Here is a 13,806-nt window from a genome sequence, read left to right on the forward strand (position 1 = left end):
AAGTAAACACAGAGACTTATATTGCTTACAAACTGTATGGCCATGGCAGGCTTCTTGCTAACTGTTCTTACAGCTTAAATTAATCCATTTCTATTCATCTATACCTTGCCACGTGGCTTGTGGCTTACCGGTACTTTACATCTTCCTTGTCCTGATGGCGGCTGGCAGTGTCTCCTTCACCCAGCTTCCTGTTCTCTCAATTCTCCTCTCTGTTAGTCCCGCCTATACTTCCTGCCTGGCCACTGACCAATCAGTGATTTATTTATTGACCAATCAACAACACATTTGACATACAGACCATCCCACAGCAGTTTTGGGACTAATTCATAATTTTGGGGGAATTCATAGTTCCCCATTATGAATTTTGTGTACTCTTTGGCATTCTTTGTAGGAACCCCAAAGATAAGTGGGCGTTCAGTAGAAAAGGAGGAAATGAAATAGTTCTGCTGATTGTGTTAAGATTTTAAAGAAGTAGTGTTTAAATCTGCTTCCAAAATACTAGTTTTGTCATATCTGCTTTAAAACAGTAAGCTGGTCTGGAGAGGTGGCTCAGTTAGTGACGTGCTTGCTGTGCAAGAGTAAGGACTGAGTTCAGTCTCCAGAACCCACATTGAAAACCAGACATATTGGCACTCCTGTTATCTTAGCACTGGGAAGGGGAGGTGAAGACAGGTAGATCCTGGGTGCTTACAGGCCAGTCAGCTAAACTACTTGGTGATTCCAGGCTGGTGGCAGATACTGATTCACATAACAAGGTAGGTGGCATTACTGAGAAATGACACTTGAGGCTGTACTCTGGCTTCCACATGTATGTGCAAATATGTACCTACATCCCATGCACACCTACCACACAAGTACATACATACACAAAAAAAGGAAAATGGTAAAATAAATGTTAAACAAGCTTCTTAGCTTTTGATGTAGTATTTTTATTATTGTACAGGTTACCTAAGGCCATTTTCGTGCATGTATATTATGTACTTGGAGCATATTCAGTCCCACTCATACATATTATCCTTCCCCTTCTCACTTCTGCCCTTTGGTTTGTTTTCAGTACAGTAATAACTTCATGGCAGCAAATCCAGTAATACAGGAAAACTTACAGAAAGCAGTGTTGCCTTTCTTATTTCTCTAGTTTCCCATTCGTGACCTTAGCTGTAACCTCATCCACACTCCTTCATTTCTGTTTGATTTCTTTTGGGAATGACTTACATTTCTAAATATCAGGAGTATAGAATGTGCTGAGAGTAAGATCAGAATTTTCAAGGAAAGGAAGGGATATTTGTCTGTGAAATCTATTTTGACATGAAAACCTATTAGTAAGTCAAAGCAAATAAGAATTAAGTTTTTAAAATTTATGACAATTCTTGATTCTATTAGGCCTTTCCCCCATGCATGTCTCTTTTTTTCTTTTCTTATAAATTAAATTTATTCACTTATTTTACATCTCAACTGCAGCTTCCCCTCTTCCTCTTTTCCTATTCCCCACTGCTCCTCTCCTCCTCTGTTTCTGTTCAGAAAGGGCAGGCCTCCCAAGGGTATCAACAAAGCATGGCATATCCAGTTGAGGACTGAGCTCCTTGCCTTACATTAAGGCTGGGCAAGGCAACCCAGTTTGAAGAATAGGTTCGCAAGAGCCAGCCAAAGCATTAGGGACAGCCCCCTGCTTCCATTGTTAGTAGTTCCACAAGTAGACCAAGCAAGTAAACCAAGCTACACAACTGTCACTCATATGTAGAGGGCCTACGTTGGTCCCATGTGGGCTCCATGGCTGTTGGTTCAAACTCTGAGTTCCTATGAGCCTAAGTTAGTTGTTTCTATGGGTTCCCTTGTGATGTCCTTGACTCCCCTGGCTTGTACAATCCTTCCTCCCTGTCTTCAGCATGATTTCCCAACCTCGGCAGCAGTGGGTCTCTGCATCTGCTTCCATCAGTTACTAGATAAATTAGGACTTTGTTTTTTATTCCCCACATTTTATCCTCTTCGTTTCTCTTAAATAATTCATAAGGTCTACATTCAGTTTCTCGTCCATTTAATTTTAGAGTGTGTGTTATATGTGCAGTGTGTATATTGGAAATTTGATTGTTGATCATCAGATATTAATAAAAGCAAAAGTTTATATAGATTTAAGTATGTAAATGTAATCATTTAATGGATGAAGTAACAGTGGAACCACTATTATATAATATCTTAGAATATAAATATGCCATTCATTTTTCCTTTCCAAAATCACATAATTACTCTTTTAAACTTAGATTATTGTTGCTTGATATATTGCATGTGCATGTTGTATTTTAAAGTTGAATAATTCCAAATGATAAATCAAAATTGTAACTAAGACACAAATATTTACATTACTTTGGAAGGTAAGTAAATCTCATTTGGAACCATTGGAGACAAATATTGTTGTGTCTTAATGTGAATTGTTTGCATAGTAGGTCATGCTTATGTCTACAGGATCCTTGTTTGTCTACAACTGATAATGTTTCTTATGACTTAGTATTGATAAAACATTTTATAGCATGTAGATATGAAGCTCAGTGATGCAGTAATTGCATGGCATGTGCAAGGACCTGGCTTTGAATACTGGTACCATAAAAATTTTTGAAATCAAGCTCCCATATAATTTTTGCTTTTCAGATACTACTGTTTTAGTTTTCTAGGGTAAATACTGAAAGAATACTAATTTTAGAGTTTTTAGAAAGTAAAGACTGAGTTTTCACTTTTGTTTAATTCTAATGACTAGGAAGTCCATCTCTAAACCGTTTTTCAAAATGTAATACAATTTAATTAGGGAAGTCAAAATATTAAAAATAATTTCTAGTAATAATGTATTTTAAATGTATAATGAGACCAGTTTGTTACTGAACAATCTGAAGTGTGGCATTTTTAATTCATATTGACATTGTGTCATGTAGCTAGAGTTTTTTTGCCTGGCCCACAGTCAGGACAAATCTCTGTCACCGACCAGTCCCACAGCCGCTCAGACCCACTCAAGTAAACACAGAGACTTATATTGCTTACACACTGTATGGCCATGGTAGGCTTCTTGCTAACTGTTCTTATATCTTAAATTAATCCATTTCTATAATCTATACTTTGCCACGTGGCTCGTGGCTTACCGGCATCTTCACATGCTGTTTGTCATGGCGACGGCTGGCAGTGACTCTCCCTCAGCCTTCTACTTCCCAGAATTCTCCTCCTTCTTGTCCTGGCTATACTTCCTCCTGCCTGGCTACTGGCCAATCAGTGTTTTATTTACTAACCAATCAGAGCAACACATTTGCCATACAGAGCATCCCACAGCAGTGTCATCTATTATTTTGAAGTGTTTATTGGGGTAGCTGACTGGTAAAATCTATATTTAATATGCATAAATCACTGGGTTGAATTATCAGCAAGCCTCTTCCTCTTAAAAAACACAAAGTAGAAGGATATGGGAGATTTCTATGATAATCCTAACTAAATTGTAAAGTGATTTTTTTTTGTAGGCAGGTACTACATCTATTATGCATTACATACAACATATAAATTAGCATTCAGATAATTATGGATAAGTTAAGATAAAAACAGAAGTTATTACATAGAGCATCTTTCTTCCTTACTTCTCCTACCTGCTTTTTCAACTGCTCTGTACTTTCATAATAATATTTTAGTTTATGTGTGTTGTTTGATATTATCTGTAACTTTTTTGTAAAGATGGCAATTGGACATAGTACTTTAATAATAATCTATTTTCTTCGTTTCTTTACTAGTTGAAGGAGAAAAACAGAACAAACATTTTAGTCCACCAAAAGCTTCTTGCAGAGAATCTGCCCCCATAACCTCTTCCTCAGTAAATCCGGAGTCACTGACAGTCAAGGAAAAATTCATCCCACCTGAGCTAAGTATCTGGGACTATTTCATAGCCAAGGTAATAAAACATTGATACACAGAACAGTATTCATGTAGTCAAATGGGATCAAGTTATAAAATAAGTGATTAACTTCTAAATATTTTTTTACTCTGTTTTGAAATTTTTAACTTGGGTCAAGATATTCTACAATATAAAAAAGAAACTCTGAACTATATTGATTATACAACTAAGCAGTTTTTAAGGCAGTATATATATTTATACGCATTAGGACTCTCCATTTCAAACTGAAATTATTAAGTAAGATAAAAATAGGAGTTAGTCAACATCTTAATATTATGTACTTAATAGTAGCCAAGAGTCAAGACCCAGGAGTCAAGGTGTTCTGGTCATCTCTTATCCATACTCAGTTTCTTTTTCTTTTTTTTTTCAAACTTAGAACCTTGTGTAAGCCTTGTACCACTGAGCCAAGTTCATAGTCCCGCATTCATTTTTAATACTGTAGGCCACCCTGAGTTGTTTTGACTGGTGTGTAAATTGCATTTACCAGTATTCAATTAAATAACATTATTCTCTAAAACTGAATTTACTACACTATATTACATTTTAGTAATTGCATAAAATGCAAACTTTCCTACTAACTTTCCATACATCACTTTTGAAAACACATATATGCTATGATAAGTGAACAGTCACATCATTCCTTTCAAAGTTCATCAGTGATTATTCAGTTAGTGCTTTGTAGTTGGAAGTTTTACTGTGTGCCGGCTGGCCAGCATGCGGTCAAGACAAATCTCTCCCACTCGTGTCCCCCAAGTAAGCACACAGAGGCTTATATTAATTATAATTGCATGGCCATGGCTCGAGCTTTTAGCTAGCTAGCTCTATATCTTAAATTAGCCCATAACTATTAATCTATGTATTGCCACATGTTCCGTGGCTTTACCTGCATCCCATTACATGTTGCTCCTTGGGCAGCTTGCTGGCGTCCGTCCCTTCCTTCTTCCTGTCTCTACCTTTTGTTTTGACAGAAAAGGGGAAGTGATGGGGGAATGTCTTTCTGTATGCTGTGAATATGTGTTTCTGATTGGTTGATAAATAAAGCTGTTTGGCCTATGGCAAGGCAGCTTAGAGGCAGACAGGAAATTCAAAGGGAGAGACAGGAAGAAGGAGGAGAGAGACGCCAGCCGCCCAAGGAGCAACATGTAATGGGATAAAGGTAAAGCCACAGAACATGTGGCGATACATAGATTAATAGTTATGGGCTAATTTAATATACAGAGCTAGCTAGCTAAAAACTTGAGTCGTGGCCATGCAGTTGTAATTAATATAAGCCTCGTATGTGTTTATTTGGGGGACTCGAGTGGGAGAGATTTGTCCTGACTTTTGGCAGGCTGGGACACAGGAAAACTTACAGTGTTTTTCTTTTTTTTTTTTTTTAAATGAATGAAAGAATCCTCTTTTTATTCAGGGTTGTGAAAGCCCAAGGACCAGAATTTGGATTCCCTGAATCCATCTAAAAGCCAGGCATATAGTGACGCACATCCGTAACTGGATAACCTGGGACAGCTGGTCCCAGGACCTTGTTGGCCAGCCAGTCTAGCAAAATCATGAGCTCTAGATTCAGTGAGAGCCCCGTCTCAAAAACTAAGGTGGAAAGCAATGAGCAAGACACCAAACAGTGACCTTGCCATCACACATGCATACCCACATAGATAGACACACACAATGGTTTGTTAAAGCCACAAGAAAACAGTTTGATGAGAAGCCTTTAACTTCATGCTTAATTTTTCAATTACGGATCCCAATGAGTGAGTAAGGTTATACATTTTACTTTTAGCATATACTAATGCTTAGACTGCATTAGTATACCTTAGCACATTTTTCTCAGCTGCTTTATCATTTGTTTTGACAATTACTTTTAAAAGTCACATAACCTTTCTATTTTTCTTCCTAGTTATTAACATTTTTTTTTTTTTTTTTAGAATTTCTGCTCAAATGATCAGTTTTTCAGTCCTGCACTATTCCACAGAGCAAGGACTGTCTATTTCTTCTGCTCTTTTATGTTAATTGCCAAATCCCTCACATTTTCAACTTTTGGATGTTTTCCATACTGCCTTATGGTAGTTGACTTCTAAATAATCTCTGATGGTTCCACTCCTGCTGGCCTGTTAAGCTGTATGCTTCAGGAAATGCAGGGAATTTGTCTCTTTTTTTCTCTATTTTTATTTGACCTTCATTTTTGGAGAATTGTTTTCTCTATATATGGGATTATTGTTTAGTCAGACTTTATAAGCCCCATTATTATTTCTAGGCTGGTTACTTTTTCTCCTTTACATTTCACTTAAATGACACTTTTCAAAGAGGCCTTCTATGGTCAACTTTTACTTTTCTCCATCTTAACTACTTCTTTTTGTAACACTTAATATTTTTTTACTTAGTTTTACTAAATTCTTTACTTACTTGCTTAACTTTACCACCAAAATTGTAAAACTCTCAGATGGCATTGGCTATAATTCTTTTAAACATTCTTGTCTCAAGCCAGTTTATGCTGTCAAATGCCTTTAATCCTAGCACTTGAGAGGTTGAAGCAGGAAGACCACAGGCAAAGACTAGCCTGGGCTACATACTGTGACCTGTCAGAGAGATAGGGGAGAATTCTGTAGCTATTAGATGTATCTCAGGTAGACTTTTCAGGGACATTCTTAAGAAATTTTTTGTTGAATGGTGAATAGATAAAATTATATCAAAAATACAGTGTGGTAAATAATATTTTATTTATAATGAAATATCCACAAATAGGATGAATTATATGTTTAGATGCATCAAATCAGACATTTGGATGACAAGGTATATAATTTTTGTTTCAGCCTTTTCTGCCCCCTTCCCAAAGTAGAGCAGAGTATGATTCTGAGGAGAGTCTAGAAAGTGATGATGACGATGACGATGATGATGATGATGATGATGATGATACTTTACCTTCTGATCTCCCTCTCCAGGAACATTCTAATTCAAATTCATTCAGGTATAGAATATTGTCTTTTAAGCTTCTTTTTAAAAAAATCATGTTGGCCTATATAAATAATAAAAGTAACATGAAATTAATAATTTACTGAATTATTACACACTTTATCTAGTTGAAATTGTTAAATTCCTTTCTTCTGCAGTAAATTTTCAATTAACGCTTGATTATCCCTTGGTAAACCATTATAATTTGTAGCATGTCACACAAATCCTTTCATATTATGCTTTGATTTTGGCCCATAAGATAAATCTAGGACTTCAAACAAGAACATCAAATGCTGTGTAGTAGACCTCTAGTTCTATAAGATAGCTTTAAAAAGCTTTTGTGATTATAAAAACAAAAGTTGTGTTCACTATACTCAACACCAGTTTGAATAGTTCACTGGCTTTATATTCATGAGTGGTCTTATTCATATGTTGTTTACATTGGAGCAGCAATATATTTATTAAGACATGGCATGTTAATGATGGGTTAATAAAAGTTTAAAAAGAAACATAGATTTCTGGATAGTAACTCTATTGAAAAATTAAGTGATTTTGCTTACTGGTGGAGGTTTTTTTTCTGTTGAATTTCGTTTACTTTTGAATATATAAATATATGTACGACTCAGAAGTCGTATTGTGTAATCCAACAAAAAGCAACGCAGTTAAAAACTAGCCAGAACTGGAGGTGTAAGTCAATTGTGGCATTTGTCTTACATGTGTGAAACCCTGGGTTCAGTCCTCAGTTTTGGAAAAAACAAAGGGTCAGGGGAAAGTAGTCAAAGGACTTGAGTAGTTTCTGTAAAGAAGACATATAAATGACTGATAAATACTGGAAAAATACTCTGATTATTAGGGAAATGTTAATGAAAATCACAGTGGGACGCTATCTCACTCCCATTAAGGTGGCTACTACAAAAATCATAAGATGACAGTATTGGCCAAGATGGAGAGAAATTAGAACCTTTGTGTTCTTTGGTTGGACTGTAAAATGGTACATACACTTTGGAAAATGATAAAGTAGTTTCTTTAAAACTTAAAAATATAACTATTGTATAATATGGTAATTCTACTTTGGGTATATACTGAAAGAATTGAATGTAGGAGCTTAGACATGTGTTCGTACATCCAGTTGACAGCAGCATAATGGCCAGTGGATAGAAGAAATCCAAGTGTCTTATAGGGTGACTGAATAAGAACAATGTGTTATGTACATAATCAAAAAATTACTCTATTTTACAAAGGAAAGGAATTCTGATTCATGATACAACATGGATGAATCTTGAGATTATACAAAGAGAAATAATTCAGTCACAAAAAAATAGTGTGTGTTCTGCTTTATGAAGTGCATTAGTCACATTGATAGTCACTAGAATAGAGAAAAGTGTGTAGTTTTTTTTAGCAGTTTTGTTCCATGAAAAGTTGTAGAGAATGATGGTTCCAAAACAGTGTGAGTGTGCTGTTATTGAGAATGCTAAAATGCTCAACTTTATGTTGTGCACATTTTGCACAGTTAATGATTTAAAGCCAGTACCGTAGACATAAATATGACATATTTAAAATCAGTGAGAAGCAGAAATAATTTTAAGTTAAACTATATACAAATGTAAAGTCAGAAGCCTCATATTTCTCATTTCTGCTCCATTTTCCCTGGTACTTGTGAAGACAGCCTTTTTGTTTTGTTTTGTTTTTCGAGACAGGGTTTCTCTGTGTAGTTTGGTGCCTGTCCTGGATCTCTCTCTGTAAACCAGGCTGGCCTTGAACTCACAGAGATCCACCTGTCTCTGCCTCCCAAGTGCTGGGATTAAAGGCGTGTGCCACCACCTCAGGCAAAGATAGCCATTTTTATTAGTTTCTGTGTCCTTCTGATTACAGAAATAAGTACATCTGTATTATTTGCCCTGATTTCTTACCTAAATGACAACACACATATATACATATGATGCCCCTAAGCTTGCTTTTTAATTACAATTGTATACTGTAGTTTTAGCAATATTAATAATTCATTTTTACAGTTACTGTAAAATTCCATCCTTCAAAACTATTGTTATTTAGCCACTGCTCTCCTGAGAGGCATTTAGGTTATTTTAACTGTTGTTTTAGGTAATGCTGATGTGAATAACTACTTATATGTATATATTATTTTTATTTTACAGATGTATATCTTTGGGGTAATTCGTTGTAGGGAAATTGTTGTGTTAACGGGTGGCATCATTTCTAGATCCCTGTGTAAATGTTTTAACACAGAAACTTTTATTTTTAGTTGGTCATTGATGCGATTGGCTATGGTCCAGTTGGTGCTCAGCAATTTGAAGACTTTCTATCCCTTTGCAGGTCATGATCTTGCAGGTAATAAACATCTTAATATGAATCAATGCCGATTGTTAGTCTATGTGTAAATAAAGAAAAGATTTAATGAGTTCCTATAGTAAAAGATACATTTCTTTCGAGTATAAACTGTTTTTAAATTTTCATATCGTACTGTTACCTGCTGAGGAAATGTTTGAGAAATCAAAAGCCCTGAACCTGATATTATTATATTGAGACTATCTCTGTACCTGGGACTTAATACTAGACCTACAAACCTTCAAATACAGTGATGAGTTCCACAGTAGGAGAGGGCTGTATATGAAATAAAGGAGTGTGTTCTTACAGCAAGACACTTGAGCTGTGAACCATATTTATTCATATACTCAAGGAAACACTAAAATACCAACTTAAACACAAATTTTGTGACTGTTGGAATAATAAAGGGAGGAAAAATTTATATTCATTGTATTATAATAAATCAGTAAGTAATTTTCAGAATTAAAAATCAAGACTGTTACTAGATGTGGGTAGATAGACAAAAAGAGTGAAAATTTGAAGGTAGGATTGCTGTATAAGACTGAAGACATTCTGATGAAGTAGTGCTTTATTTCATGGTAAGTGTTATTGAACTTTTTAAACTTTGCTTATTTTAATTTTCTAAACAAAAATATCAAATGACTTTCAGGCCTGTTACAAAGATTAAAGCAATTATTTTTTCTTCCATAAACATTTTCATAACCTTCAAGCATATTTTTCATGTGAAATTAAATTTCAAAGTAATGTTGAAATAGTTGTAAAGAAATATCTTTACATTTTTAAATATCTTCAAAATGCCAGATTCAGTGCCCACACAACCCTACTAAATGTTATTAATATCTTCTGCTTTTTCACAAACATTTTACCATCAATTGTGTTTTCCTTTTTTAGAACTACCGGTTAGTTCACCTCTTTGTCATGCAGTTCTCAAAACTCTTCAGTGTTGGGAGCAGGTTCTTCTCCGACGACTTGAAATCCATGGTGGACCGCCTCAAAACTATATTTCCAGTCACACTTCTGAAGAGAATGTGTCTGCAGGGCCTGCAATACTCCGTCACAAAGCTTTACTAGAACCTACAAACACTCCTTTCAAGTAGGTTTTACCCTGGATATTGTTTTTTGTTGGTGGTGGTAGGTGTTTTGTGTTTGTTTGTTTGTTTGTTTGTTTGTTTTAGAAGTTTTATAGAATCAGGTTGTTTTGGGATAGCATTTAGAGAAAGAAATACTTATGGTCCATGCTTAACATTTGGTTCTAGGAGCGTATCTATGCCTTACACCGAAGACATAGATGCATTCCTGGTTTTCAAAGGTTATCAAGCATTTCTGTTGAAGGTCCTGATAGTAACTATTCAAGACATTCAGGATGCATTGTCATGACTAGATAACTCTGACGTTGCAGAATGAAAGCACCCACGGAGATTACGTAACTAAGGAGGCTTGACTACGGGCCAGTAAACTTGACAGACTAGCTAGATACGGCTTGAGGAGTAGATATGGCTTGAGGAGTAGATATGGCTTGAGGAGTAGATATGGCTTGAGGAGTAGATACGGCTTGAGGAATGTACTTTTATTAACTCCTACTCTGCAAAAAATAATAGCTATTCAGCAACTGTTTGACCTATAGTTAAGTTTATACAATACTTGCTTTATCTAGAAAGTCTTGCCCCAACTAAGTATTAACTAAACGATGTGTTTAGTTCTTTCGTGTCATCACTTGTGGTCTTATGGAAGCTCTTAAGCCACTTTTGGCCAGAAACAAGAAAGTTATGTCCACAGCAAACACATTCAGAAATTCTGCCTCAGTTATCCTCTAGGAAACAACTTTTTTTTTTTTTTTTTTTTTTTTTTTTTTTTTTTTTTTTTTTTTTTTGCTACATCCCACGTCCCTGGTTTAAGGGTCAGGAAATTATGACCAGCCCCTCTGACCAAATCCACTCCTATTCCTGCTTTTGTCAGTTTTATTAGCTCAGCCATAAATATTGTTTGCAGATGAGGATAAGACTTTGATGGTTGAATAATTATCTCTAGAACAGAATCTAAAATGTTGTGAAACCTGAAAGATTTTGGGTGTCCTATCATCACTTAAAAAGTATTAAATTTTAGTCCACCGTGTGGTGCGTGCCTTAATCTCACCACTAGGGAAGCAGAGACAGAAATCGGGTTTTTGTGAGTTTGAGGTCAGCCTGGTCTATAGTGAGTTCCAGTCCAATCATAATTATATGGTGAGACCCTGTCTCAAAAACACAAAACAAAACCAAAAACCGGAAAAAAGTTTCAGATTTTGGAGCATTCAAATAAGGGTTGTTCAACTTACCTGCTTTCCTACTACAATGACTTAGTCACAGAAACCATATTGTCCACTAATCCTAAACTATTAGTTAATGATCCTTTATTAAAAAAAAAACAAAACAAACAACAACAACAAAAAAACCTCTTTAGTTGCTCTCCTAGATCATGGGGTGAAATCCTAGCTAAATTTTTTTTAATAAACACTGGTATATGCTAAGGAAATGTCAAGTTAATCAGAAACCTCTGAGGTAAATAATTAAGTCTGTTGTACTTATAGATCCAGAAATCATCTGGCATTGTCTGTGAAGAGGCTTTGGCAATACTTGGTGAAACAGGAAGAAATTCAAGAAACTTTTATCAGAAATATATTCACAAAGAAACGATGTCTAAATGAGGTTTGTAGATTTTAAAACTCTTTGCTATTTTATTACTAAAGTTTCATATTATACTGCAGTCATTAAAATAATTGAAGTTTGCAGGGGTTTTTTTGAAAATTCATTTGATATCATAAACATTTAATTGGTGTTTAGAAAGATTTGTTAAAAGGAAAGGGAAAATATTTTCACATATCAGTTTAATTAATGTTCTTTGAACTTTTTTTTTCCTAAAGTAGATATTGAGTTAAGATTCTGATTTTTGCATACTGTGTTTTGCATTGTAATGACCAGTTTCTTAAGAGACATTTCCTATGATTTTCAAATGATGGTTAAGAGAAGTCTACCTTAGAATTAGTTGAAACTGAGTTTACCTCCTGGAAACATTCTGAATATGCATGTTTTCTTTTAGGAATTATATATAAATAAAGGAAACTTTATAAATCCAAACTAGTTTATAATTAAACTGTAATAGCTTGATTATACCTTGATATCATTACAGTGGGTTTTTTGTTTGTTTTTATTGGTTGGTTTGTTTGAGGAGAGGGATCATTAGTCCACTGCTACTAAAATAATATTTGATAACGTAAAGATCTTGCCATCTGAATATAAATGAACATCTCTTTTCCTTTTCATTGAAAATGCTTTGCAACTAAAAATTATAAGGTGAACCTAAACAGTAGACATAGTTATAAATAGCCAGTTTTTCCTCTAGAGACATTAACAGAGTCTATAAATAAAAGAACATGGTCATTAGTCTGAAAACAAACTTTGTACTAGTTTTGAAGTGGGAGGAATGAAAATAGCTATATGGTTGGAAAATTAAGAAAATAGAAGGGCTTCACAATAGACAAGGAAAAAACAAGATACCATCAAACGTCAAATAAAAGGAAATTTTCATGCATAATTGTCTTTCAATTAAAGTACTAAATTGTTTAATTTTTTTACTTTTGGAAATTATAATGTAATTACATCATGTCCCCCTCCCTTAGTACCAAATCATAAACAACTAGATGTGTTATTTACTATCTGCTGTGTTCATACCACAAAAAACATATACACTTTTGCTAATGTAAGAATTTAAAGGTGAATTTTTTAATGGTATATTGAAATCTAAGCAGACATAAATGTCATTTACTTATTAACATAACTAAAATATGATTATATGTTTACTATGTGAGTTATCACTAAAACAGTTCAAGAAAATGGATATAGTTAACAGTTACTGTGCTAGACAAGAATATATGACTAATTAAACTGTGTTTAGTAGAAAGGTATATTTTATCTTAAATGTCTTTTCTAAAATAAATTATAATTTATAGCTTTCTTATGTAATAAGGATACTGCTACATTGTCCTAGATTTTAAAAGCTCACTCTGCTTGCTCCTTTTCCTGTAGTTTGCCTTTCAACATGCATGAAGATTTGATTGTCTCAGTGATTTAGCATAGAGAAATAGAGTGGTATTAACCATGCCATATCATACAAGAATAACAGTGCATAAACTTACACATTTTTATTTTATCTATCTTATTTTATTGGTGTGGAGTTACAATTGGTTTAATGTTTGTCTAATACAATATTGACATTTAGAATTTTTTATTTTTTTTTTTAATTTTCGAGACAGGGTTTCTCTATGTAGCTTTGGAGCCTGTCCTGGATCTCACTCTGTTGACCAGTCTGGCCTTGAACTCACAGAGATCCACCTGCTTCTGCCTCCCAAGTGCTGGGATTAAAGGCATGGGCCACCACCGCCCAGCCTTTTATTACAGTTTTAAATCAAAAGAATGAGCATAAGTATTAGCTAACAGTTTTCGTTGCATCAGTAAGTTAAGTATTTTTCTAAATTTTTTAATCTGCAAAACAACTATTTAACTCCTTTACAATTTTTTTTTTTATAATAAACACTGGCACAATCATTGAAAGTTATGAGAACTCTG

The 13,806-nt window shown here is 34.6% G+C and overlaps 1 protein-coding gene across 3 annotated transcripts in view; it reads left to right on the plus strand.

The window, feature by feature from the left end:
* The window catches only part of Dmxl1 (Dmx like 1), a 150,826-nt gene that overhangs the window by 97,445 nt on the left and 39,575 nt on the right, over window positions 1–13,806 (plus strand). For all 3 annotated transcript variants that reach the window (XM_059246411.1, XM_059246409.1, XM_059246410.1), the window contains exons 29-33: window positions 3,756–3,913; window positions 6,724–6,878; window positions 9,123–9,208; window positions 10,097–10,298; window positions 11,772–11,889. In XM_059246411.1, coding sequence (XP_059102394.1) covers window positions 3,756–3,913; window positions 6,724–6,878; window positions 9,123–9,208; window positions 10,097–10,298; window positions 11,772–11,889 — 719 coding nt within the window. The remainder of the gene's footprint in view (window positions 1–3,755; window positions 3,914–6,723; window positions 6,879–9,122; window positions 9,209–10,096; window positions 10,299–11,771; window positions 11,890–13,806) is intronic.

The sequence above is a fragment of the Peromyscus eremicus genome, chromosome 19 (genome assembly GCF_949786415.1).
Source record: "Peromyscus eremicus chromosome 19, PerEre_H2_v1, whole genome shotgun sequence".
NCBI classification, from domain to species: domain Eukaryota; kingdom Metazoa; phylum Chordata; class Mammalia; order Rodentia; family Cricetidae; genus Peromyscus; species Peromyscus eremicus.